This window comes from Ceratotherium simum, chromosome 9 (genome assembly GCF_057802395.1).
Source record: "Ceratotherium simum simum isolate JZ-2026a chromosome 9, ASM5780239v1, whole genome shotgun sequence".
Taxonomy (NCBI): domain Eukaryota; kingdom Metazoa; phylum Chordata; class Mammalia; order Perissodactyla; family Rhinocerotidae; genus Ceratotherium; species Ceratotherium simum.
This window is the reverse complement of record NC_141908.1, coordinates 59,472,707-59,499,703: the sequence shown is the minus strand read 5'-3', so window position 1 is coordinate 59,499,703 and position 26,997 is coordinate 59,472,707. Positions and strand designations below refer to the sequence as shown.

Below are 26,997 nucleotides of genomic sequence, written 5' to 3'. Positions count from 1 at the left end.
GATAGAAAGTGAGGGAGAACAGAAATGTTTTGGTGCCAAAGGTAAGCAAAACTGGTGAAGAATTTTTTTTAACGTAAGACAAAACTTACACTAGTTTCTTAGTAGAAAAAATCAGTATCAACTCAGCTGACTTTTTGCCATGTATCAGAAAATATTGGGGAAGAATTTAGAGGAAGGTTGGTGAAATCACTAACCTTTCTATTTCTCAGCCTTTCATTTCCACAACTGGTCACTGTCTTGTAAGACTAAGACAGTAAAGTAAAACAAGCAAGGTCTTAAGCTACTGCATAAAGCAAACTAATATATCCCTGAGATGTGTGAAAAAAGAGGATAAATCATAGGAACAAACATTGGCAAGTTTCAGAACAATCACAAACACTAATTGGGTAGTTTCAGAACAATCACAAACACTAACTGGGAGGTCAATCTTAATCTGGAGTTGCAGAGAAAACAAAGAAGTTCCTGATCTCTTAGAACTAGCGGTGTACAGTGATCTCCCAAGTGAAGCCTGGGAAGAAAATATTACAAGCCCTCAAAAGGGTATTTATGATAAGGATGCATAATTAAAAACAAGAAAGAAACTACTGGTCAGCGAGGCAGAAGGAGACTATCCACCTCTAGAGCAGCTCTAACACAGTACATACTTGTTATGCAGAGCTCTTAAAACATGTCTAGTCGAATTGAGACGGGCTAAAAGTAGGCTCAAAGACTCAGTATCAAAAAGAGAATGTAAAATATCACATTAATAATACTTTTAAATTGATTACAAGTTGAAATGACAATATTTTGGATATATTGGGTTAAATAAAATATATTATTAAAATTAATTTCACTGTTTCTTTCTACCCTTTTTAATGTAGCTATTAGAAAATTTAAAATTACACATGTAGCTTACACTATATTTCTATTAGACAGTTCTCTAGAATATAAGAATAATATATTCAGATCATTGACAGCTGACTACTCAATAGATATGTATGGTCTACAAACACAATACAATTAATATTTTGAATCTTTTCAGCTATTAACAATCAATGAATAGAAGAGAATTAAATTTTTATTATTCTTCAATAAGTTCAACATTTTATCAAAAATAAGCAGTACTGTAGAGAAATAATTGTACTGAACACCAAGATAATAGCAGAAGTCTTACTTCTTTTTTATTTGTCCAACTATAGATCTGAATAATGCTTCATAATACTGTATATCTTAGGCAAGAAGAACGAATCAACACTAAAGGGTTAGAAAATTAAAATGTTGAGACTTCAGCAAAATATTAACATACTAAATTAATAAACATTAACCAAAACGATTATGGTAAATCATATACAGAACTAGTTTGAAACCTTTATGTTAGTCAATTTCTATTTCCCATTAAAAGACTCTAAAAATATGTCTTTTTCTTCAACAAATTTTCCCTCACGTACAAAAATAATTTTGTAAAAAATCCTGCCAACTTTTTTCTGCTCATTTTGCTTATGATTTCAATTTGAATTGAACTGAAATTGAATCCAATTAAATTTACAATTTCCAATATGAAAAACAAAGCACGGAGAAATAAGTATCACTATTTATAAATACAATCATGAATTATTTTGCTAAGGTTTTGTTTTCTATAATATGGAAAACTTAATCACTGAATGCAAATTGAGCAGTTAGTGATATACTGGTATTTAACGTGTGTCCTTGTGAATGTGAATACAATTTGTGGTATTAACATGAGGGTTCTGTCCCTTTGTTTGAGTGATCTAGCAAGACATACTCTACATAGCTGGGAGCGTTAAATAAGACAATCATTTAAAGATCTTCAATTCTGATGGGACCCAGAGTAAAGGACTCAAAAAACTGATAGCTGTAGGTGAGAGCAAATACCTCTAGGTGTTAGGGAACCTTAGTATCTGCAATTTGAGGTAAATACCACTAGGTGGAACTGTTGTGGCCTTATTAGATAATAGTGGAGTCTTTTTTTTTTTTTTTTAAATAAACCCTTTATTTTAACAGACGCGCGCATGGATGTGAGCACAGGCATTAAATAGATACATATATTTTAGAGAGTATAGGGAACATAAGCAACTATGTTGAAAAGAAAAACATTTCATCATTTAAGGGCTTTATAATACACTTTTCCCTGACATGTCGGAAGTTTGTAGCTAGAGCATAATTACGCTCAGGCTTAATATTGGTGGTTTTTACCTGTTGGCTTGACCAATTTATAAGGAGAATTCAGAGGAGGAAGCTATTCAAGTAATTATTATGTTTAAGACTTGAAAAATATTTGCCAGTCAATACAAGGCAGAACTCAACCCTTCCCTCTGTTATCCATCTAATTTCATATCCAGAGACAACAAAGAGGCCTAAGTCACCCAAGCTACCCTCATTCCCATTATCACATCACACCTACAGAGTACACAAAGTAAGTTTATTAAGTAGTATTAGTTTCCCCCTTCTTTGCTATGTATGGCTTTCTAGCTTTTGCTCATCTATAAAGATAACGTATTTAGCACAAAATTCAAATTATTTAACTCTTATTTCTGGAAGCTGTCAAACAGGTTTACTTTTTATCCCAGTATGTTTCTTAAGGAATAGTGACAGGATATTTTCCCTCATAGCATAAATCTAAAATTTATCTGCTTTATTGATGTGCAAAATGGCATACTTTTATTTACAACTAAACCCTCTTTCTGCTGATGATAAAGTTATCTGTAAAAGGCAGAAATTAATTACTTTCACAGTTTTAAAATTCTTGGTTACACAAGAGTTTCTGTATCAATCCATGAAAAACAATGAAATAAAAATGATTACATCAATGCACACAACCTCTAGAATAAACTGATTTTGGAGGAGAAGGATAAATATTAAAGAACGCACTTCTGGGTTCTTACCTTTGGTGGCTTAAATGGATAATCGGATGAAAATGTGATATCCAGAAAAAACACACCACCTTCATATACAGAACCTGGTGGACCAAGTATAGTTGATCTCCATTCATAAATGTTATCTCCTTTAGGCCCAGCACTATTTAAAAGAAATTAAAAATCAATGTGTATATCTGGAAGCAATGAATGTTAACATCTTAAACTAATTAAGTATTAAAAGTAAATTAGGAACCTAGAGCACTAAGAGATAAGTATAACAGAAGCCCCAATGTGTGCATGCGTGTACAGACTTATTTGAAAATATTTCAAACTTATAGAAAAATTGCAAGAACAAAGAACACTTGTATAACTTTTCCCAGACTCTCCTTCTGTTAACATTTTGCCCCATTTGCTTGACCACCTCTCCCTCTCCCTCTCTGTATATATAAACACACCCTCACACAAAGTGCTTTTTTCTGAGCCATTTGAGAATAAGTTGGATACATCATGAATCTTTCCCCATAAATACTTCAGTGTACATTTCCTAAAATAATCTCCAATACAATCACAATACAGCTACAATTTCAGTAAATGTAATATCAATACAATACTTTAACCTACAATCTGCAAAATAATGTTGTCAACTGACCCAATAATATTTAAAAAAAAAAACTTAATTTTCCTCCAGATACAGGATCCAGTCTTGGGATCATTTATGTCCCATGTCTTCAGTCTCCTTTAATATGAAGCCTTTCAGCCTTTCTTTGACTTTTATAACTAACATTTTTGAAGAAAATAGTTCTTCTTTTTTTAATAGAATGCTCATCATCTTGAACTGGTCTGATGTTTCCTCATGATTAGATGCAGGCAGTGCATTCTTGGCCAGAATAGTACCTAAGTGATGCTGTGTTCTTCTCAGGGTATCACATCTGGAGGCAGATAGTATTCACCTGTTCCTAACTGGTGATGTTAATTTTCATTACCCAGATCCAGTGCTGTCCAACTTTCCTACTGCTTACTTAATATCTTTTCTCTGCAACCAATAAGCAACCTTTGGACAAACACTATAAGACAATGCAACTATCCTACTCTGCCTCAAGATTTCTCCCCCAGATTGAACATCCATTTGTGATTCTTGGTTGAACTAAACTTTACTATGATGGTGATAAAATCATGATTTTCCAGCTCCAGTATTTCCTCCATACTTACCTGCTGGCCCTCTTGAGCCTTCTCTTTCCCCGTTGGTGTGAATATGTGTATTACTGGTGAGGGCTCATGGATCCCTATTTTTTTCCTAATGATTTGTAATTCATTACTGCCTTTAATTATTTTGATGCTCAAAGAACCGCAGATTTGGCCAGTGGGAGCCCCTTCAAAATGGCCCCTATATCCTTGTGACAGGCCACCATCATTTTTTTGTGCACTTCTTACTTTCCGGCATAGATGTTCCAGATCCCAGCCTTGGAATCAGCCATTTTTTCAAGGATCCCTGGCTCCTTTTAGTGGGAATGTCATTAGAAACCAAGGTCTGAGTGCTAGGTGCTACTAAGTCCCAGGTACACTGCATTGTGCTCACCACTATCATTTCATTTATAACACAAATGAGACAATTCAAATAAAATCTAAACTCACCATTATCTATTGAAAGGCACACCCAATACTCCTTAAACTCTCTTCAAACTTACCTTATAGACTTCCATTTTTCTCTAACCTTTACATCATAAATTATCTTCACTTTTGGAACTAATGTACATATAAAGCTTTTCTTCTTTTAAAGTGACCATCAGTTTAGAAATGATCTGCATATTTGATTTAAAAAAGTGCAAATCAGCACAAGTCAACCATATTAATTACAGTAAGACAGATATAGTTAAAATGATTTAACTATATCTTATTAATTCTGTAAAACAAACTGTGAACGGTAAACAGGTAAATGACCTTCATATACAGAATAATTAAATGTGTGCTCTGAAAAATAGTTTATACATAAAGAGTGTAAAAAACTTGATGGTATAATCAAAATGTTTATAGGATCCGTCAAAAATCTATCTTTAAGGAAGATATATATGAACAATAAAATTTATATATTTTGGCCTATTTTTGGAAAATATATTTTTTAAAATAAATATTATTTTATAAGTTTTAAGTATACACAGCAACTGGAGCTAATTACAATAATGGCTGATTGTTCTGTCATCATTTGAGAATCAGGAATATTCCCTAAGTGAATTTTCACTGTAACTAAAAATATATAAAATTGGGTATCAATTTTGAAGAAAAAAAAAGTTTAACCTGATTCAATGGCATTTCCTTTTCAAAGTTTATTTTTCCTTTGGTGACTCAAGGTAATTATTATAAAATTAAATTATAGCATCAGAGACTTTTATAGTAAAATGTTTCTAAACTATATATGTCACACTAGTAGTAGTAGTAACAATAATAATAATGTTAGCTAAGGTTTACTACATCCTTATTATAAGCCAGGCATTGTTCACAGCATCATAGTGCATAACATTTAATTCTCCTTACAAATCTATGAAGTAGGTACTATTATTATATTCCTATTTTTAGATGAGGAAATGAAGGTTCAGAGTTAAATAACTTTCTGCATGTCCCACAACTATAAAATGACTCAGACAGAATTTGGACAAAGTCTGTGAACTAGTCTGTATTGTCCTTAATGATTTTGCTATATTTCCTCTTATAATTCCAGTGCTGCTACATCTAATCTAATCTCCAAATTTTGCAAATACTTGTTTGTGAAGAACCCAAGGGGAGCTGTTCTCCAAAGAAACCAAATTTCCTCAGCAATATTTTTTTATTCTCAGCAAAACCATGTTATGCTTCACATGGCTGAATAGGAGGTAAGTTGGGGATTATTATATTTTAATGAATCACAGAATTTCAGACTGGAAAGGATCTAGTTGAGGCCCAAACTCTCCCTTCACACTTTAAGAAACCAAGACACAGAAAGTAAGTGATTCATCTTAAATTCCCTCTGCCAGGTGGTAAAGAGCTGAGATTCCCACACCAAACTCTTGGTTCTTGAATTTGCATTCTTCTCACTTATCATGCTATTTTGCCACAGGACAAAGAATATGTTTATTACAGCAGGATATTAAATGTGACCTTCCCTGTTGTCTTGGAGTAGACTGAGTAGGGCTGCAGCTTCTAGTAGTGTGACTCCTTTCTGTTCCAAGGACACCTAGCCTAAGTGAGGGTGAAGTGAGTGAGAGAGGGCTAAAATCTAGCCCTTGTACTGGCTGCCTTGTCTGGAATAAGGGGCCCATTTTCCTTTTCACAAAGGTGCCCTCTGCTAGTCAAGGTGGGGAGAAGGTAGGGAAAGGGTGTGTGTGTCGGGGTGTTGGATGCAGGATTGATTCTACCCTAATTCAAACAAAGCATTTTACAGGTTAGCAGCTGACCTGCCACTGAGGCTTCCCAGCTGAGTAGAAAATGGGTGATAAATGCCGACAATCTCAAGACAGGTGCTATACACACCTTTTCACTGGTTCTCATTCTCTCTCTCTTTTCCACCAGGGCAACACTCTAGCAATTCTACCCTCCTTCCTGGATCATCTACTTCTCCCTCTCTGGTGAATCATGCCCACAGGAATACCACAATGCCACTTTTCCAATCTTTATTTAAAAACAAACCTCTATTCCTCTACCCCTTCCAGCTCCCATCTCAATTACCTCTTACAGGCTTTTACTCCCCATCACTCCATTGAAATAGCTTTTACCCAAGGTCACCAATGACCTCATCACTAGACCCAATGCTCATTTCTCAATCCTCATCTTATTTTGACTGGTCCAGCAACATTTGGCATAGTTGATCACTTCTTCGTCCTCCTCGATATACTAGCTTTGTTTCATTGCTAAAATAACATACTTACTTGTTTTCCTCCTAACTTTCCTGGCCCCTCCTTCTCAACCACTGTTCCTATTCCTTATCTTCCAACCTATAAAAACTGACAGTCCTCCAGAACTCAGTCTTTAGACCTCCTCTCTTTTCTACCTACATCCACTGTTTTGGTGATCTCATGCAGTTTTATGGCTTCCAATAGCGCCAATAAGCTCTCAACTCCCAAATCTGTCTGTATCTCCAGCCTAGATTTCTATCCTGAATTCCAGAGCTACACATCTAAGTGCTTACTAAACAGTCTTTATTTTGAAATCTAATATTTTGAATCTAATAATTTTGAAAATTCCTCAAATTTAACCTATCCTAAAGTGAGTTGTTCCTGATATTCCAATTCCTCGTATAATCTTCCCTATGTCGGCTAATGCCAACTCCATTCTTCTAGTTCCTCAAGGCAAAAGCCTAGACCTCATCCTTAACAACACTTTTTCTACCCTACATCCACTATATCATCAAATTCTATTGGTTTTATCTTTAAAACGTACCTGAAATTCTACTACTTCTCCCTACCCCTGTCAGCCCAACCTTGATTCAAAAGACCAGCACCCTTTGCCTGGATAATTACAATAGCCTCCCTGCTTCCACTTTTGACCCCCCGCCCCCCGTAGTCTATTCTCAATATGACAACCAGGCAGAGCGATAGTTAAAAAGCAAATCACACCATGTAACTCTGCTCAAAATCCTCCAAAGCCTTACCTTCTCATTCTTTGTTAAGTCAAAGTCTTATGACTTACAAAGCATTGTATAATTTGATGCCACCATCACCACCACTATCCTTCTTATCTGTTCCTCTCTTCCTTGTTCAATTGGTTGTAGCAAGCTGTTTCTCCAACACGTGTCTACTTCCAACCTCAGGGCTTCTGCACCAGTTGTGTGTCTGCCTGGAATGCTCTTCCAGAAGACACCCCCATGGTTTGCTCCATCCCCTTCTGCGGGTCTTGACCCAAAAGTCATCTTCTCAGTGAGGCCTTTCCTAGCCATTCTATCTAAATCTCACATATGATCTCCACACATTTCATGTCCTCCTTTCGATTTTTTCCCCATGGTATTTATCACTCCCTAACGTAGTATGTATTTTATCTATTTATCTTACTTATTGTCTGTCTCCCACTAGAACGTAAGCTCCATACAGTTACAAGATGTGGACTGGGCTCTTTAACTTAGAGTGGACTGGGCTTTTTTTTAATCTGTTTTTTTGCTAAGAGGAAGATTAGCTCTGAGCTAACATCTGTGCCAGTCTTCCTCTACTTTATATGTGGGTCACTGCCACAGCGTGCCAGACAAGTGGTGTAGGACTGCGCCTGGGACTCGAAGCCGTGAAGCCAAGGTGGAACGCACAGAATTTAACCACTGCACCAGTGGGGCCAGCCCCTGGACTGGGCTTTTTATGCCCTGAAAGTTAGATGTCTTTTAATAACTTAAAGTGACTGAAGAGTTGTGGGATCTGCCCAAGGGGAGAAGAAAAGGAGATCTCATAGAGAGGGTTAAATGCCAGGTGACAGGCAAAGAGAAAGGGAAAAAAGAAAGGAAAGAAAAGAGGAAAGCAGAAAGGGAACATTTTCTTATATTACCTTCATAAGGAAAGGTTCATTGATATAGTAATTTACTTCACTGATACAGAAAAAGTAAAATTAATTCCAGTTCTAAGTCAAATTATGAAAAAGCCCAGACAAAATTAACAGGGGCTTTGTTTACCGAAACCTCAATATGTGCTAAAGTCAAAAAGAAGATCAAACATAATTGAGGACTCAATTTTTTGTTTAAATATCATTAAGAAAATGAGAAGTATCTTCATTCTGCTGTTTTCCCCCTGCAAACACTCATTTCCTCCTTTTAAATACCATGTTTCCCATAAGCTATTATATCTTCTACACAAAACAGCAATAAAAGTAAAAAGCAGGTAGCACGTTTAGAGGGACAAACTTGCAACTGGGGATCTTCTGTTACTAGCTGCTCTTATTATTAACAAGTGACATTATTCTAAACATTAGCAGCATGAGGACTGGTATCTTATAGCAAAATCCATTTCTCATCACTTTAACATTAATTCAGCAATTATTGTTACTGCAAGGGTCATAAAGACCATCCATTTCCAGGACTGGAGTATTCCCTATAAGAACTTTCAAATGCTTAATAACACATTCATTTCACAAACATACTTTTTTTAACACAATGCTTTTACAACATACAACAACTTTTTAATCCCATACTAAGCCAAATGCAAAGATTTATACTAAATTCTATATGCTTTTTATCCCTATGGCAAAAAATCTTATCTTATTTTAAAATGAGCTGAACTAAATTCAAGGAGAAAAGAATATAACAATGACTTACATCAAGACCTCACATAACCGTGAAAACTGTGGTATAACGGTGAGCATCCCATTTTAAATTATTAAATTGTTAAAATGAATATTCCTATGTGTGTATTATGCATTTGATATGAAAAAAATCTTACTAATACAAAATCCTAATTTAAGCATGAGTTTAATTTTATGGCTACAAAAATGAAAGAGCTTAAACTAAGATGCCATACTGGTATAACTTCAATAAGCCTTATCCACCTTGACTAAATTTTAAAGCACTATATAGTAATATAAACTCTATTAAAAATACAAATAGAGGGGCCAACCCCATGGCATATTGGTTGGGTCTGGCATGCTCCACTTTGGCGGCCTGGGTTTGCACATTCAGATCCTGGGCACGGACCTACACCGCTTGTCAAGCCATGCTGTGGCAGAAACCCACATGCAAAATAGAGGAAGACTGGCACAGATGTTAGCTCAAGGCTGATCTTCCTCAAGCAAAAGAAGAGGAAGATTAGCAACAGATGTTAGCTCAGAGTGAATGTTCCTCACCAAAAAAATAAAAATAAATGATAAGTAAGTAAATAAAAAAGAAAAAAAAAATACAAATAGATCCAGCCCTAATGGCCTAGTGGTTAAGGTTCGGCGCTCTGCAGTTCAGTGGCCCAGGTTCAGCTCCTGGTCGTGAGACCACACCACTCGTCTGTCAGTAGCCATGCTGTGGTGTTCGCTCACATAGAAAAACTAGAAGGACTTACAACTAGAATATACAACTATGTACAAAGAGAAAGATTGGCAACAGATGTTAGCTCAGGGCGAATCTTACCCAACAACAACAAAAAAAACAAACAAAATCAAAGAAGAGCTAAATAAATGGAGAGAGATTCTACGTTCAGAAGTAAGAAGACTCAATATTGTCAAGATGTCAATTCTTCTCAACCTGATCTATAGATGACATGCAATCCCAATCAAAATCCCAGCAAGTTATCTTGTGAATATCAACAAATTGATTATAAAGTCTATATGGAGAGGCAAAAGACCCAGAATAGCCAACTCAACATTGAAGGAGAACAAAGTCAGAGGACTGACACTAAGCAACTTCAAGACTTATTATAAAGCCACAGTAATCAAGACAGTGTGGTATTGACAAAAGAATAAACAATTGATAAATGGAACAGAACAGAGAGCTCAGAAATAGACCCACACAGATAAAGTCAAGTGACCTTTGACAAAGAAGCAAACACAATAAAATGGAGCAAAGATAGTCTTTTCAAAAAATGGTGCTGGAACAACTAGACATCCTACATGCAAAAAAATGAAATTTAGACACAGACCTTACATCCTTCATGAACATTAACTCAAAATGGATCACAGACCTAATATAAAATGGAAAACTATAAAACTCCTAGAATATAACATAGGAGAAAACGCAGATGACCTTGGGTATGTGATAAGTTTTTAGATGCAACACCAAAGGCACAATTGATAAGCTGGACTTCATTAACATTAGATTCTTCTCCTCTGCAAAAGACACTGTCAAGAGAATGAGAAGACAAGTCACAGACTGGGAGAAAATATTTGCAAAAGACACAACAGATAAAGAACTATTATCCAAGATATACAAAAGAACTCTCAAAATTTAACAATAAGAAAATGAACAATTAAAAAGTGAGCAAAAGACCTAAATAGTTACCTCACCAAAGAAGATATATAGATGGCAAATAAACATACGAAAAAATGTTCAATATCATATGTTGTTATGGACTGAATGTTTGTGTCCCCTAAAATTCATGTTGAAATCCTAACTCCCAATGTGATGGTATTAGAAGGGGGGCCTATGGAAGGTGATTAAGTGATAAGGATGTATCCCTCATGAATGTAATTAGTGCTCTTATAGAAGAGAACCAAGCTCCCTTGCCCCTTCTGCTACAGAAAGACACATCAAGAAGATAGCCATCTATCTGTCTGTCCTCACCAGACACCAAATCTTGGATTTTCCAGCCTCCAAAACGGTGAGAAATAAATTTTTGTTGTTTATAAGCTACCCTGTCTATGGTATTCTGTTAGAGCAGTCCAAATGGACTAAGACATGTCATTAGGGAACTGTAAATTAAAACAACAACCTATTGGCCTACTAGAATGGCCAAAATCCCAAACACTGACAACAACAAATGTTGACGAGGATGTAGAGCAACAGGAACTCTCATTCACTGCTGGTGGGAATGCAAAATAGTACAGCCACCTTGAAAGACAGTTGACAGTTTCTTACAAACTAAACATACTCTTACCACACAATCCAGCAACTGTGCACCTTGGTATTTAATGAACTGAAAACTTATGTCCATATAAAAACTTGCACACAGATGTTTACTGCAGCTTTATTCATAATTGCCAAAACTTGGAAGCAACCAAGAAGTTCTTCAATAGGTGAATGGATAAACTGTGGTCCATCCAGATGACGAAACATTATGCAGCACTCAAAAGAAATGAGCTATCAGGCCATGAAAAGACACAGAGGAAACTTAAATACACATTACTAAGTGGAAGAAGCCAGTCTGAAAAGGCTACATATTGTATGATTCCAACTATATGTCATTCTGGAAAAGGCAAAACTATGGAGACAGTAAAAAGATCAATGGTTGCTAGGGTTTAGCGGGGAGGGAAAGATGAATAGGCAGGGCAAGAGGATCTTCAGGACAGCGTAACTATTCTGTATGATACGACAACTGTGGATACATGTCATTATACATTTGTCAAAACCCACAGAATGTACAACACCAAGAGTGAACCTCAATGTCAACTACAGACTTTGAGTGATAATGATGTGTCAAACATATGTTTATCAATTGTAACAAATGTCCCACTGCGGTGTGGGATGTTGGTAGTGGGGAGGTTGTGCATGTAGCAGGTACATGGCAACTCTCTGTACTTTGTGCCCAATTTTGCTGTGAACCTAAAACTGCTCTAAAAAATAAAATTTATTAATTAAAAAAAACAATAACAAAGACCAGAAGAGATAAATGTTTCTATATTTAAGCAAGAAGTAGTAAATGTTTCTTTAAGTGTTGGTTTATAAAAACAGTTTCCAACTTACAAAGAGATGTCTTCCCAAAATTTGTTTTAAAATCGGGTACCTTGGAACTTAGAACACATTTTAACCACAGTAATATAAATAGTGGTTTCAATGCTGGCTCACAAAAGTTAATTTAAGCCATTTCACCCATAACTTTAAATGAAGTCCTGTGTATTGGTAGATCCCTGACTTTTCTCTTACTAACGGAGACATCAAGAATACCTATTTTTCCACTCCAAATCACTGATTCAAACATCCATCACCCTTTCTCCTCCTAATCCCTTCAGCTCACTCTCAAATGAAGCCTACAGTTCTACCTTCCCTGGAACACAGAAAGGGGAGAAAAGGTAAAAGTTATCAATGGTGGTTGGGGCTTTGAACACCCCTGGCATGTAGAATAAATTTAATTACATTAAGTACATCAAATGCTAAATGGACATGTGTGAACTAGACTGGAAATCTAAGCAACCTTTGTATCGGGAAAATGTGTCAAAACAAGAATAGCAGCTACAGCAACAACAGTAACCATCTGCGTTGACTGAGCACTTGTATGTTGCCAGAAGTCACTATATTACATACTGTGTATCTCATTTAATCCTCACAGTAATACTATGAGTAGACACTGTATACCTATCCCAGCTTCACAGATGAGAAAACCAAGTCTCACACAAGTTAAGTAGCTTCCCCTAAAGTCTCATGGCTAGTACACAGGTAGACACAGTGAGTCTATCTACAGAGAATACTATCTTAACCAAATCTCTATACTTCTTTTCAAATTTCAAACAATTGTTTCATAAGTGAACAGGTGTATTCCTGAGAGCTTTGGGAAAAGTCATATTTCTCTAGGTAGAGAGTAATTAGGAGTTCACAATTTATTACGGAGAGATATAAGACAATGGCATAGGAGTGATGGCTTAGAAAACAATACAGGGAAATAATTCTACTAACTAAGAAGACAGATATAGCTAACAGCTAGCAGTTCACAATTATCTTAGTTTCCTATTCCCCTCCCCCAGAATGATCTCTTTCTGGTAAATTTAATACCTTGTGAAGTCTGGTGAAGAATGGTATTGCTTATTAATCTATACTGCGCCTTGCTGAGCATATGAATTCACACTGAAACTGAAAAATGTATGTGAGCTTTTACAATATGCAAAGTACTTTGCATACTTTCCACAGTAGATTCAATGGAGAAAATAGAAATAAATTCACTCATTCATTAAGATTTGAGTGACTACTACTTTGTGCTGGGCACCTGTGCTGGAAACCAACGATACAATGGCCACTGCCTTCAGGGAGATTATCGACTAGCTGGGGATATAGATATTAATCAAATAAACACCCCCAAAAAATGTAAACCCGAAAATGTACTACAAACGAGAGGTATATCTTGCTGAGTGCCAGGGGGATGTGACCTAGTTTGGAAGATCAGGGAAGATTCACAGAGGAAGCAAAGCTTAAGATATTGAAACACCGAATGGGAGTTAACTAGGGGAAGGTAAAAGCAAAGAGCTGGGGAAGACTGAACAGCATACGCAAATGCCCTGAGGCAGTAAGGAGCAAGGTGAGTGGCAGGGCCTGGAAATAAGGTCAACCTGAGAGAAGCAAAAAGAACAGGCTGGAGTGCAATAACAGATTAACTGCAGAGGGAAGGAGTAACAAATGTCCATGCAAGACCTTGTCAGGCTATATTAAAGATACGCATCTTTATCCCAAAAGCAACAGGAAGCTATCAAAATATTTTAAGCAGGGGAGGGGATCATACTAATATTTACATTTTAAAAAGCTTCCTCAGAGGGCTGTGTGGAGAATGGTCTGGAAGAGGACCAGAGGGGCTGTGGGTGGACTAATACAGTAATCCAAGTGAAGATGACGGTACTCTGGACTAAGGTGGTATTAGAGATAAAAAGAAGAGGATGGATTTGAGAGATATTTAGGAGGTAAAAATCAACTAAACTTACGTTTTTGGAATATGAGCGATGAGGGAGACGGGGATACCAAGAATAGCTCATAGTTTTCTGGACTATAAAACTGAGATGAATATAGATGCCATTTACTAAGCGAGCTGATTTTGGACATACTGGGATTAAGATGTCTTTGAGATATACAAGAAATAGATATGTCAAAGATGTACACACACATACACACACACACCCCCCCTCAGAGTTGGGGCCTGGGCTGTAGATATAAATTTGTGAGACCTTGGTACACAGGTGGTAATTAAAGTCCCGCAGGTGAGACGGGTTAGATTATGAAAAGAGTGTGGAGAGACAAGGAGATGACACCTGGGAAGAGAGAACCACATGTAAGTCATGATAATAGATGGCACATCTGTGACAGGTGTATAATAGAGGGACACAAAAAGTAAATGGGAGCAAAGCAGAGGAGAGACGAATTACATGAATAGATACAGAAAGAAGCTGGGTCTGAAAAGGAGGGTAGAGACTAAGGAAGACTTCATATCTGGTAAGGACATGGGGCTCATACCAGCTCACAGTGAGCAAAATAAAAAAGTAATTTGGAAAGATCTCTAAGACATATGTTAAATGGGAAAAAAAAAGAAGGTACAGAGCAGTAGATATGAATGCTTCTATCATAGGTATAAACTACAAAAGCTATCTATCTGCATGTGTACGCTGCCACTATGAACTGACCTTCTGGAAAGATACACAAGAAAATGCTAACAGTGGTTTCTTCTAAGAAGGATCTGGTGCTCCAGAATAGAAAGGAAACCTACTTTTCAATGCTGCACTCTTTTCTATTCTGAATCGTTTCTTATGTACAAAAAGGTTGTTTTGCTTTAGGGTTTTGTTTTTTTTTAATTTAAAAAAATATGGGAAAAAAAACACCAGTGAGTTTTACATGACTGAAGCACTAAGACCACAGGAGAAAATCCAAACCATAAAGGATTTTAAATAGGCAGAGTGAATATGTATGCTATGCTTTGTTATCCTCAATCCTAAAACTGAAGAACTCTGGCAACAGATTCCCTAACTCTGAAATAACACAGATTTAATAAGAGCTTTTAGATATCTTGGCTAGAACTACTTACCCTTTCTCCTAGGTAACTTCCTTTCCACCATACTTTGCACACTGGAAAGTTAAGGGCTCAACCAAAATTTAAGCCATCTTGCCAATATATTGTAAATCTGTATCACAGGTCAACCATATTTGACAGGATCATCTCATTTTTATTTTCAACCTTCTACTTTAAGACAGATTTTGATCGTGTGAAATACAACTAACAAGTTGATAAACACGCCAAGCTCTAGTCTAGTTTATCATGAAGCTTAAACTAAGCACAGACTCTTAAAAGTACCTGTTTGTCCACCAGTTTTTGTATATGTTTTATTTTGAAGTTTGATATGACAGTCAAGTATGGAAATGTAGCTTCTCCCAGGAACTGTTTGTGTTGTATGCTGCATTTTTGTTCAAAACTTAATAATATCCACACAGTATCCCTGACCTGCAAAAGACTTTCAAAATTCAATAGATCTATTTCCTGCTTATGTTCTGCTTTATGGAAGATCTTTTTCCTCAATGGATAATGTAATTATAAAACTTCATAATAAAGGTAGTACACACAGTTATAAAACAATGAAGTATTCCCAAAACTCAGTGTTAATAATTCATTCTTGTAACATTTACTGAGTACTCACTATATGCTGGGCACTCTTAAACATTGAAAATAGAGTGAGGAACAGAATGGACACAATCTCTGCCCTCATAGAGACTATACAAATATAGAGCAAACAACACAAAATTATTAACATAAAATAATACTAGGTAAATGCAAAGTCACTTGTACAAGCAGGATATCTCCCAAAACGAGAACAGGAAAAACAGTACTTAAACTGATCCTTTGTTTTTTTGTCCTAACACATCTAAGGCATGGGCTCTACTCCCATCGGTTAACACTGATTCACTCAAGTAATAAGGGGAAGAGGGAAGGAACAGTGTAGAGAAAATCTCCCTGGTGATTTTAATAAGCAACCCCCTTAAGAACTACTAAATTCACTGATGGTATTACTACATCTGAAACCATGGGTGGCAATCCCCCCTAGAAGAGATTCAGATTCTCAGGCTATGATAACCTTTTGCCAAAGCTCACTCTCATTTTTGGATTAGAGTGAATTTAGTAAGGTAATGCTGCTCTGCTGAGCTCAGCCAGGGGCACACCAGCCTCCCTGGACAACTTCCCTACCACCCCCTCAACATGCTGCAATGACAACCAGTAGAATATAGCTACTTAAAAAATAAACTGGTCAACTGAGAAAACGTCGCAAAAATATTCTTACTCATGTAATGCACACGTAATTTTGCCCATACATTTGTCTTTAAAAAGTAAAACGTTGTTGGGACAGTCTAAGATCCTTGCTCCTCCCGTTCTATGCTTTCTTACCATCTTCCTCCCTGTCTTTGTGCCTATATAAGCAGGAGCAGACTTAAAGGCATAAACACAACGTAGAGCTATTAGAGACAGGTAAAATCTTATTTTAAAACCCTATCTAAACATTTAGTAAGTTCTCTTACTTTATATTCTAACATTTAGAAAACTCTCCATAATGGGAAAACATAATATATTAATAGTTATATATACTACACAATTATCAAGTCTAGAACATTAACCAGCAACATCACTAGATATTATATGACATTGTACTATAAAATACTTTTAAAACAGAAGTGAACAGTTTGAGACCTGAACTATCATTCAGGGACTTCAGTAATATCATCTAAAAGAATATAAAACAACAAAAGGTTCACTAAGAAGATGAAGACTACATTAATTTATGTGACATAAAACAGTTCTATCAGCATAACATTGGAAATTAGGTCAGAAATTTGAAATTACAAAAGCAGTTGCTACACAATAGGCTAAAACTGAAAACTTAGGATAAGGCCTTTCAGAAAACACAAGCTCCTATTAATGTAAAACCCGCATCCTCTACCACCTCCAGCATTCTCGATCACCTCGCAAGATTCTTTTCTTCCACTTCCATCCCTTATTATCTGGGTTTGCCCTGAAGTTCAGTCTTTAGCACCCTACTTTTTGCTATATATAATGCCATAGATATCATTATCCACCCTATATTTTTATGGCTTAGAGATATCCTGTCTCATATAAACTGCATATAGAGGGTTTCTAAATCTTTAGTTGTAGCATTACATATTTTGCATTTATCACTATGCTTCTTCAAGTACAGTCATGCAACACTTAACGACAAGGATACATTCTGAGAAACGCGTTGTTAGGCAATTTCACCACTGAGTGTACTTACACAAACCTAGATGGTATAGCCTACCACACACCTAGGCTATATGGTACTAATCTTATGGGACCATTGTCGTATATTTGGTCCATTGTTGACCAAAACGTCATTATGCGCTGCATGACTGTACTACTTGCTGAACTTGTCTGTCCAATTGTCACCTCAAACTCAACAGTCAAAATAATCTTCAAAACAAAATCTGGCCCTTCTAAAGACCAAAAATTGTAGTACTTGATGGCAAAAGTGTGGGAGGGACAGTCATGCTTCTACACTACTGGTGGGAGAAGAAAGGAGGACAACTCTAAAAGTTCCTTAGCCACATGCATCAAGAGCCATTTGAACAGGTAATCTCACTTTCAAGTAGCTGTCCTAAGAGAATAAACAGAGACGTGGATAAAGACCTGTGTACAAGCAGGCTCAAAGCAAAATAGCAACGAGACTCAACCTAAACACCCAACAAGATGGTAATAGTTAAATCCCTTATGGTTTTCAGGGAACTATGCTGTAGCCACTAAAATTCATTTATTTTATTTTTTTACTCTTTTTGAGAGGAAGATTAGCCCTGAGCTAACATCTGTTGCCAACCCTCCTCTTTTTACTGAGAAAGATTGGCTCTGCGCTAACATCCATGCCCATCTTCCTCCACTTTATATGTGGGACGCATGCCACAGCATGGCTTGATAAGCAGTGCATAGTTCCACGCCCGGGATCTGAATACACGAACCCCGGGCTGCTAAAGTGGAGTGAGTTCCAAACTTAACCACCACGCCACCAGGCCAGCCTCTAAAAATCAAGATTTTGAAGATTATTTAATGACATGGGGAAACGCTCATGATAGAATAAGGTGAAAAAGGTCATAAAACTGTATACAACAGTAATCAGAATGTGTAAAAAAATAGGTATATGCATTGTATTTTAAAGAGGATGGATGGGAATATTAACAGTGGTTATATCTACTGTGAAATTATAGTTGATTTTTATTATGTATTTTTTTGCATTTGTCTTACAAAATATTCTATAATTATACTTTTATAATCAGAAAATAAATGTTATTTTTTATTTATTTATTTTATTTATTTTTTTTTGAGAGGAAGATTGTCCCTGAGCTAACATCCATGCCAATCCTCCTCTTTTTGCTGAGGAAGACTGGCCCTGGGCTAACATCCATGCCCATCTTCCTCTACTTTATATGGGACGCCACCACGGCCTGTCATGACCAGCGGTGTGGTGTACGCCTGGGATCTGAACCCGGGCCGCCAGCAGCGGAGCGCGGGCACTTAACTGCTGTGCCACAGGGCCGGCCCCTAAATGTTATTTTTTAAAAGGGCACTATCATTTATTTGTGTAGACATAAAACTTGAGTTTTAAGCCTCCTTCCTCACCCATATCCAATCATTCAGCAAGCCCTTTTAATCAATCTTTCTTATAACACAAGAAGGAAGTAGCAAACTAACTATATTGGAAAAGCTTGGAAATCCTTGGAAAAACTCCTCAGGTCTTTGCTCATGCCACTTCTCCTACCTCCCTGATCACTCCTGCCCCTTTCAATATTCTTCTTCTGAAATCACTAATAAAGAGAAGGTCCTCCCTAATGATAAAGGCAACCTCTCCCTCTTTTTGAGCTTATATGGTACACACTGCCGTCTGGCTTTTTGGTTAGGTCACGCTGATGGAGGGCCAACCAGAAGAAGAGCACAGCAGCTTGAGGTCAACGCAGAAAACATGAAACATGTAGAAAACCCTGAAGGCACAGAATAGTAACATGTTTCACAATAACAGCCTTGAGTTAACAAGACTGAGTGATGTGCAGTACATAGTCTCCGTTTCCTAAGACAGGTATTCATTTTCAAACATCTGGAAAACTTAAAATATGCTTGAAAATTGACATATTAGGCCAAAGAGATATGACAACTGAATGCAATATGGTATCCTGGAATGGATCCTAGAACCAAAAAAAAAGGATATTACTGGAAAAACTGATAAAGTCTAGAGTTTAGTTAATAGTAGTTTACCAATATTAATTTCTTAGTTTTGACAAATGTAGCAGACAACTTCACAAATATTTTCTCATTTACAATTGCTTCCTATTGCATAAGGGACAAGCACCACTACAGTACTAAGTCAACAGTACTAAGGTCTGCCCAGATGACCCTCTACTTTGTGATGGTGAAGACGAGGTCTTCAGCCTCACACTCCAATGCTCTTCTAGACCACATGGCCACATGTCCAAGGCTTGGTTGTCATTCAATTCACCAAGTGAAAGCATCAGCCATGAATATAATTCTATACAACAAAACCTTATCACAATCTGCAGTACTAAGAATCCTTATGTTTCACAGCACTCACAGAAAACTCTGACACCCATTTTAACGATCAGTATTGAGCTATACTGTTCATCTATATAAAAGATATTTCATACGAAGTTTCTATTACTGTTCCCTATGAGGAGAGCTAAAGGCCTGTGTCTGAAGTGCTATTTGACCCACTATACACAGACTAAAATCAACTTTACAAAAGAAAAAAAAATGCCAGTGAATTTTTGAAGCGTTACTCTTCATTGTATTTCTTTAGAGAAAACGAAATGTGCTGAAGCATCAGAAGGAACCTCCAAGAACCTACTTATGAAAGTGCAAGTCTTCCACTCCTCTAAGATAAAGAGTATTTAATTTACTGCACAGTCCAACTCACTTGATCAACCTAACAACATGACAGTAGAGAGAATGATTTTATAAAAATCCCAGGAACTGTTTTGTTAAATGACATTTAAACTATGATTATTTTGAATATTGCAGCTGCTGAAAAGTGATTTCCTTTGTCATCAGACTAAACAGTTTTTCCAGTATTTTTAACCTATGATCCACCTGGAAGCTCTAGTGATTACCCACTCTCATCCTTTATATTATACCTTACACTAAATAGAGATTCCATTTTATTTTAACCTTAAAAGTTTAGATGTTATAGCATTTCTATATGTCCCAAAGCAGCTAGTGTAATGCTTTCCACATAACACTTACTCAATAAACACTTGCTGAATAAATGTCAAGCATGATAAAAGGCATCATGGCAAAAGACTGATTCTTTATAAAAAAACGTTTTGTCCTATCCACCAGTTTTTTATTTTACATACATCAGAAGCCAGGCACTGTAGACTGTGGTAGGAATAAAAGGGATAAATAAGATGCCACTTAAGTGAATTTACAGATATGAAAATGGTTAAATGCAATACAGCGTCCTGTGTGCAGAACTAGAAATAGTTCAATGTCCCATGGAAGAATGAAGCAGGATGTACCAACTCTGCTTAACTGGGTATAACAGAAAGTTCCATACATGCCTGAATATAAGGCAATGCTCCATTATCCCAGTAAAAAGAGAAAAAAGCTTTCCCCCTAATTTAAGTATATGAATTTTTAGGAATGTCAAGAAAACAGTCAAATGCCCATTTAAAATATTTACTAGTTTATGGGCCGGCCCCGTGGCTTAGTGGTTGAGTGAGCGCGCTCCACTGCTGGCGACCCGGGTTCGGATCCCGGGCTCCCACCGACGCGCTGCTTCTCCGGCCATGCTGAGGCCGCGTCCCACACACAGCAACTAGAAGGATGTGCAGCTGTGACACACAACTATCTACTGGGGCTTTGGGGGGAAAAATAAATAAATAAAATCTTTAAAATATTTACTAGTTTAGCTACAGATATTTAAAATCACACAATAAAATAAGAAGTTGACTTGCAAATAAAGCTTTCCCCACTCTCATGTTTCATTAAAATTTTATTCAACTCCTTGACATCAGTGTTTTTATCCTCACTAGAATCCTTTTCTAGAGTACATTCTCCTCACTTCTAAGTTACTGAGATGCAGCACTTTTTTTTTTTTTGGCTGAGCAAGATCAGCCCTGAGCTAACATCTGTGCCAATGTTCCTCTATTTTGTATGTGGGTCATCGCCACAGTATGGCCAGTGACAAGTGGTGTAGGTCCGCGCCTGGGAACCAAACCAGGGCCACAGAAGCGGAGCGTGCCGAACTTAACCACTAGGCCACCGGGCCAGGCCCCTGAGATGCAGCACTTTTGATTCTGCAATTGACACAGTTACTAGAAATTTTATCATAGCCAAAAGTATCATTTGTACAATCTAAAGACAAATGTTTTTTCATTCAACCTAAAAGTATATTCATTATATACTCAATGTAATGATTTACTATATTCTTTTTAATATAAAATTAAATATTTTAATTAGCTTCATTGAGGTATAATTCATTTATACTAAAATTCACTGTTCTGAAGTGAACAATTTGGAAATTTTTGACAAATGTATACAGTCCTGTAACATTTCCACAATCGTGATACAGAACATTTTCACTACCCCAAAAGAGTTCCCTCATGTTCCTCGGCAGTTAGTCTCATCCTCCCACCCCACCCCTTGCCCCTGGGAAGGACTGATCTGCTTTCTGTCACAACAGTTGTGCCTTTTCCAGAATGTCATATCAGTAGAAGCACACATATGTAGAATTTTGTGACTGGGTTCATTCATTTAGCATAGCCCCTTTGGACTCACCCATGTTGTGGTGTGTATCACTCATTCATTATATTATACAGATACATCACCATTTGTTTATTCATTCACACAGTTGGTAAACACTGGATTGTTTTCAGTTTTTGGCTATTAGGACTACAGCTGCTATAAATATTCAATCTTTTGAATATTTCACAAAGAGAACATCCTTGTGAAAACATGCTCTCATTTCTCCTAAGTACAGTCAGGCACTGCATAATGACGCTTTGGTCAACAATGGACCACATATATGACAGTGGTCCCATAAGATTAGTACTATATAGCCTAGGTGTGTAGTAGATTATACCATCTAAGTTTCTGTTAGTACACTCTACGTTTGCACAACAATGAAATCACCTAATGACGCATTTCTCAGAACATACCCCTCTTTTTCTTTTATTTCATGCTTTTTGTGACCTAAGAAATCTTTGCTTAATCCAAGGTTATGAAAACTTCCTCAAATGTTTAATTCTTGAACTTTTATTGCTTTACCTTCTACATTTAGATCTATGACCCTTTTTGAGTTAATATTTACAAATGAAGTGAGGTAAAGGTCGAGTCTCATTATTTTGCATATGGATATTCAGTTATTCTAGAACCATATGTTGAAATCCTTTCTCTACTGATTACCTTGGCACATTTGTCAAAATCAATTGACAATTTATGTGTGGCTCTATTTTGGGTTCTCTATTTTATTCCACTGATCTATATGTCTATTCTTATGCCAATACCATACTATTTTGATTACTGTAGCTTTATACAGTACATCTTAGAATCAGGTAGTGTGTCCTCCAACTTTCTTCTTCATTTTCAAAAATTAGAATGTCCAAGATAGTGCCAGCTATTATCTACTCCCTCCATCTTGTACATTTCCATTAAAAATTTGTTATTTCAAAGATACAACTCAAGAAAATGAGGACACTGTCTTTGCTGTTTAAAGAATGTACTAGGGGCCGGCCCCGTGGCGTAGCGGTTAAGTGCACATGCTCCGCTGCTGGGGACCCGGGTTCGGATCCCAGGCGTGCAGCGACGCACCACTTGTCAGGCCATGCTGTGGCAGCGTCCCACATAAAGTGGAGGAAGATAGGCATGGATGTTAGCTCAGGGCTGATCTTCCTCACCAAAAAAAAAAAAAAAAAAAAAGAATGTACTATATTGCTCTCACCTACCACACTGCAGGCTTACTTTAATATACCTATCGAGTTCAATATCACATAAAATAAATCTTGAACCCTAAGACAGCCAATTACTAAAGGATCTAAATAATTCATTTTAAGCTTATATTGCCTGTATGTGACTCTCCTCCTGCCCCTCTGTCCCCATTGCAAGACTCCTGGAAGCATATACAGTAAGAATTGTATTAGCAATAATAATTATTTAAAAATTCATTCATACTCTTTAGGAACACATTTTAAAAAAAAAAGAAAAATTATAAAAAAGAAAAATTAGTAATTGTAAGACCTATTGCAACAACCAAAAGAATACCTCAGAAAAAGGGATATTTTATACATATATATCATGTATACATATAAATATATATTATTATATATAAGGATGTTTTATATATCACTATATATCTATCCTTATATACCCTTACATATCTGTATCTATCTCCACATATATATATCTCCATAAATATCCTTGCATTATAAAAATCACAGGACAACGATACCTTAGAAATTTTCACTTGTAGGTTTCACTTTTCACTATTGAAAATAGTGTTGTCCCTTAAATTAAGAGAATGAATACAAATATTGAAACAAAACAGTTCTTTTGCTATAATATACACAAATTAAAAATTATCAATACTAACCCTAAAATACTTAAGTGATTTCAATAATTTATGAAGTTTATACAAATTTATGAATGATTTGTATATTACATATATTATGTAGCTTTTCCACAAGGGATTTTGCCATTTATGTAAAATGGCAGAATTTATCTACCTGGAATTATCTAAAGTACTGTACCCCTTTCTCTACCCTGCATAAATTACAAGTCTCAAACCAATTCTTCCGTGAAGCTGTTATTATATATTCTTCAAATATGTTAACTTTAGAAAAATTTCCATGACAATGACAAAGTTGTGTTTAAGTTCAAATTCTGGTTTTTTATTTTACTTAAACCACTTCACCTGTTGAAAGCCACATTTTGTCCTTCTCAATACCTCTTTTGAAACTTCAATGTAAACAGAAATGAAATACAATTCAATGTACATAGTGCAATTTGAGTGGGGCATAAAATAATATTGTGACATGCTAGCTCCAGGAAATTTCAGATAATGTTTGATAATCCTAAAATTACATAAAACACTTGCCCTTAAACGTAGTCATTCTGATCATAGTTGGGAATAAGAAAACACAATTAAAAATTATATTTTTTCCATTTCATTTTCTTTATATGTCCAAATCATCGTGATACACTCTTTTATTTTTTCAGAGTGTATATTTTTATTATTTAGAAAGATAAGAAATACCAGGTTAAAAAGATTTAGAGAGTTAATAAAGAAATGCATACAAACGAGAAAATGCTAAGATGCAAACAACATATTCAAAAACACTGAATGATTCACTCTAACATTTTTTGAAACTTCATTATCTTATCCACACCACAGAGGTTCCTTTAGAAAGGCGCCATCTGAATAAGTTAGCCAAATGATTTTTCTGTTGTATTTATATATAAATATATATATGAATTGTATATATAAATATATAAATGAAAGAATAATATATATTTTTTATCAGATAGCAGAAGCTGACTTTCCACAGAAATAAATGTCACCAATTAAAAATTAACGTTAAATATGTGCTACTTTATACATCTGCTACCAGATGAATAAGTAAGGCCATGTTCTTTCTTTTCCTTGGAAATAATGACGTTCACTTTAGCTTTCATAAGATATTATTTCAACATAAAAGTTCATTTTGTCAGAGACATCTCCCAAGGAAGGCTGGGCATAGAATCAAAGTAGCCCTAGAAGCTTCTGCTTCTTGAGAGAATAAAAACCTCAGAAGAGTGATCATCAGTAGTTTTTGGTTTCCAGGTTTTGCTAACGGAGTACCTCTCTGACGCGGGTTTCCTATTGCATAAAATAACTCTTAGATGATAAGAACAGCTTACATGGCATTTCCAAAATGGCATTTGTGAGCCTGGCAAACTTTGAGTTAGACAGAAACAATGGCATTTAAAAAGTCATTAGTCTGGAAGTATTTAAATCAGAAAAGAAACTGAATAAAGTTAAACTGTTCCATATCCTTGTGTTATTTGAGAGGGTGTTGAGATATTAACTTAGGACGTCTTTAAGTAGGCATGGTAAAATTTCAAGGAAACCAGAAGAAAACAGAAATAGTGTACATCATTCCAAAAAGGGATGTAGAGAAAAAATAAAATAAAATAAAAACTAATAAATAAGTAAAAAGCCTTCAATAAATTTAAACCGGGAGAAAGAAAAAGTACAAGAAAAAGGGAAGTAGTCAGACAGAGACACAAAAAGATAGGAAAACAGGAAGTACTATGTTAAACGGCGGAAACAAGCCCCAATCACAATAAATATAAATGGATCACTTTTCAGAGATTGTCCAACTGAATTAACACACATACAGAGTAATACGGTACTTTTAAAAGACAAAAAAACCAAAGCAATAAAGATAAATGTTTCTGAGACTTATTATTTTAAACCTGCTTTGCCTAATAAAATAGCCTCAAGATACACTGCTACAAGAAAGATTAGGCAAATGCACACATTTCCACACTTCTTGATTTTTTTTTGAGAAGTCAAACAGGAAAAAAATGAAAATATAAAATATTTGAGCCACACAATTATTGAGCTTTATATAATGGAAACATATAGAGCCTTACACCTGACAACTAGAGAAGACAAATTTTTCTCAAACATATTGGAAATACTTACAAAACCTAAAAATGTATTAGGCTCAAAAAAGCAAGTTTCAACAAATTAAAATCACAGCATCAGAGGAACCACAAAAGCAGTACTTAGAGATAAACTGACAGTTTAGAAGCTTACATTAAAGAAGAAAAGCTGAAGATTAGTGAGCTACAACACTCAACCTAAAAAACTACAAAAAGAACAACAGTAGAAGCTAAAATAAATAAAAAAGGAAGTTAACAAAGGTAAGAGTATAAACTAGTGAAACAGAACACAAATACAATATAGAGAATCAACAAAGATTAAAAGTTTTGTTTTTGTTTTGGCCAAGACTAATAAAACAAACAAACTTCTGACAAGACTGAGAGAAGGCACAAATGATAAACTGGAAAAAATCTTAGACAAATGGTCCTATTCCTAGAAAAACATAACTTACCAAAAGAAACAAACTATGACAATATTGCTATAATCAATAAAGAAATGAACTGGTAGTTAATCTCTACGTTTACCCACCTCACTGCCCCCAAACTACCTCACATACAAAAACTACCAGGTCCAAACACCGTTTTACAGCAGAGTTCTATCAAATTTTAAGCAAAAGATCATTCCAATCTTAAAATTCCTTAGAGAACCCAAAAATTTCTTCTCTGAGGCCAATATAACTTTGATATTAAAAACAGGCTAATAAAGTACAATTAAAAAAAAAGAGCTGGGGCCGGCCCGGTGGCACAAGCGGTTAAGTGCGCGCGCTCCGCTGTGGCGGCCCAGGGTTCACCGGTTTGGATCCCGGGTGTGCACCAACACACTGCTTGTCGGGCCATGCTGTGGCAGCATCCCATATAAAGTGGAGGAAGATGGGCACGGACATTAGCCCAGGGCCAGTCTTCCTCAGCAAAAAGAAAAAAAGAGGATTGGCAGATGTTAGCACAGGGCTGATCTTCCTCACAAAAAAAAAAAAAAAAAAGAGCTAAAAAGCTAATGGGAATTCAAAGTTAGTTTGACATTAGAAAAATACACAAATTCAATTTCTCATGTTAAAAGATTGAAGGAAAACTATCTGATTATTTCTTTCAAGAGAACATAAGTATTTGGTAAAATTTAATACCCAACGAAGACTTGACATAAGAATACCACC

The 26,997-nt window shown here is 36.0% G+C and overlaps 1 protein-coding gene across 5 annotated transcripts in view; it reads right to left on the bottom strand.

Annotated features, from left to right (window-relative positions):
• The window catches only part of UBE2E3 (ubiquitin conjugating enzyme E2 E3), a 95,271-nt gene that overhangs the window by 15,453 nt on the left and 52,821 nt on the right, over nt 1-26,997 (bottom strand). For 4 of the 5 annotated variants that reach the window (XM_087435457.1, XM_087435459.1, XM_087435458.1 and 1 more), the window contains exons 4-5: nt 2,883-3,015; nt 195-245 (exon numbers count right to left, since the gene is read on the bottom strand). In XM_087435457.1, the coding sequence (XP_087291583.1) occupies nt 195-245; nt 2,883-3,015 (184 nt within the window). The remainder of the gene's footprint in view (nt 1-194; nt 246-2,882; nt 3,016-26,997) is intronic. The other variant, XM_014784663.2, reaches the window with a different exon arrangement.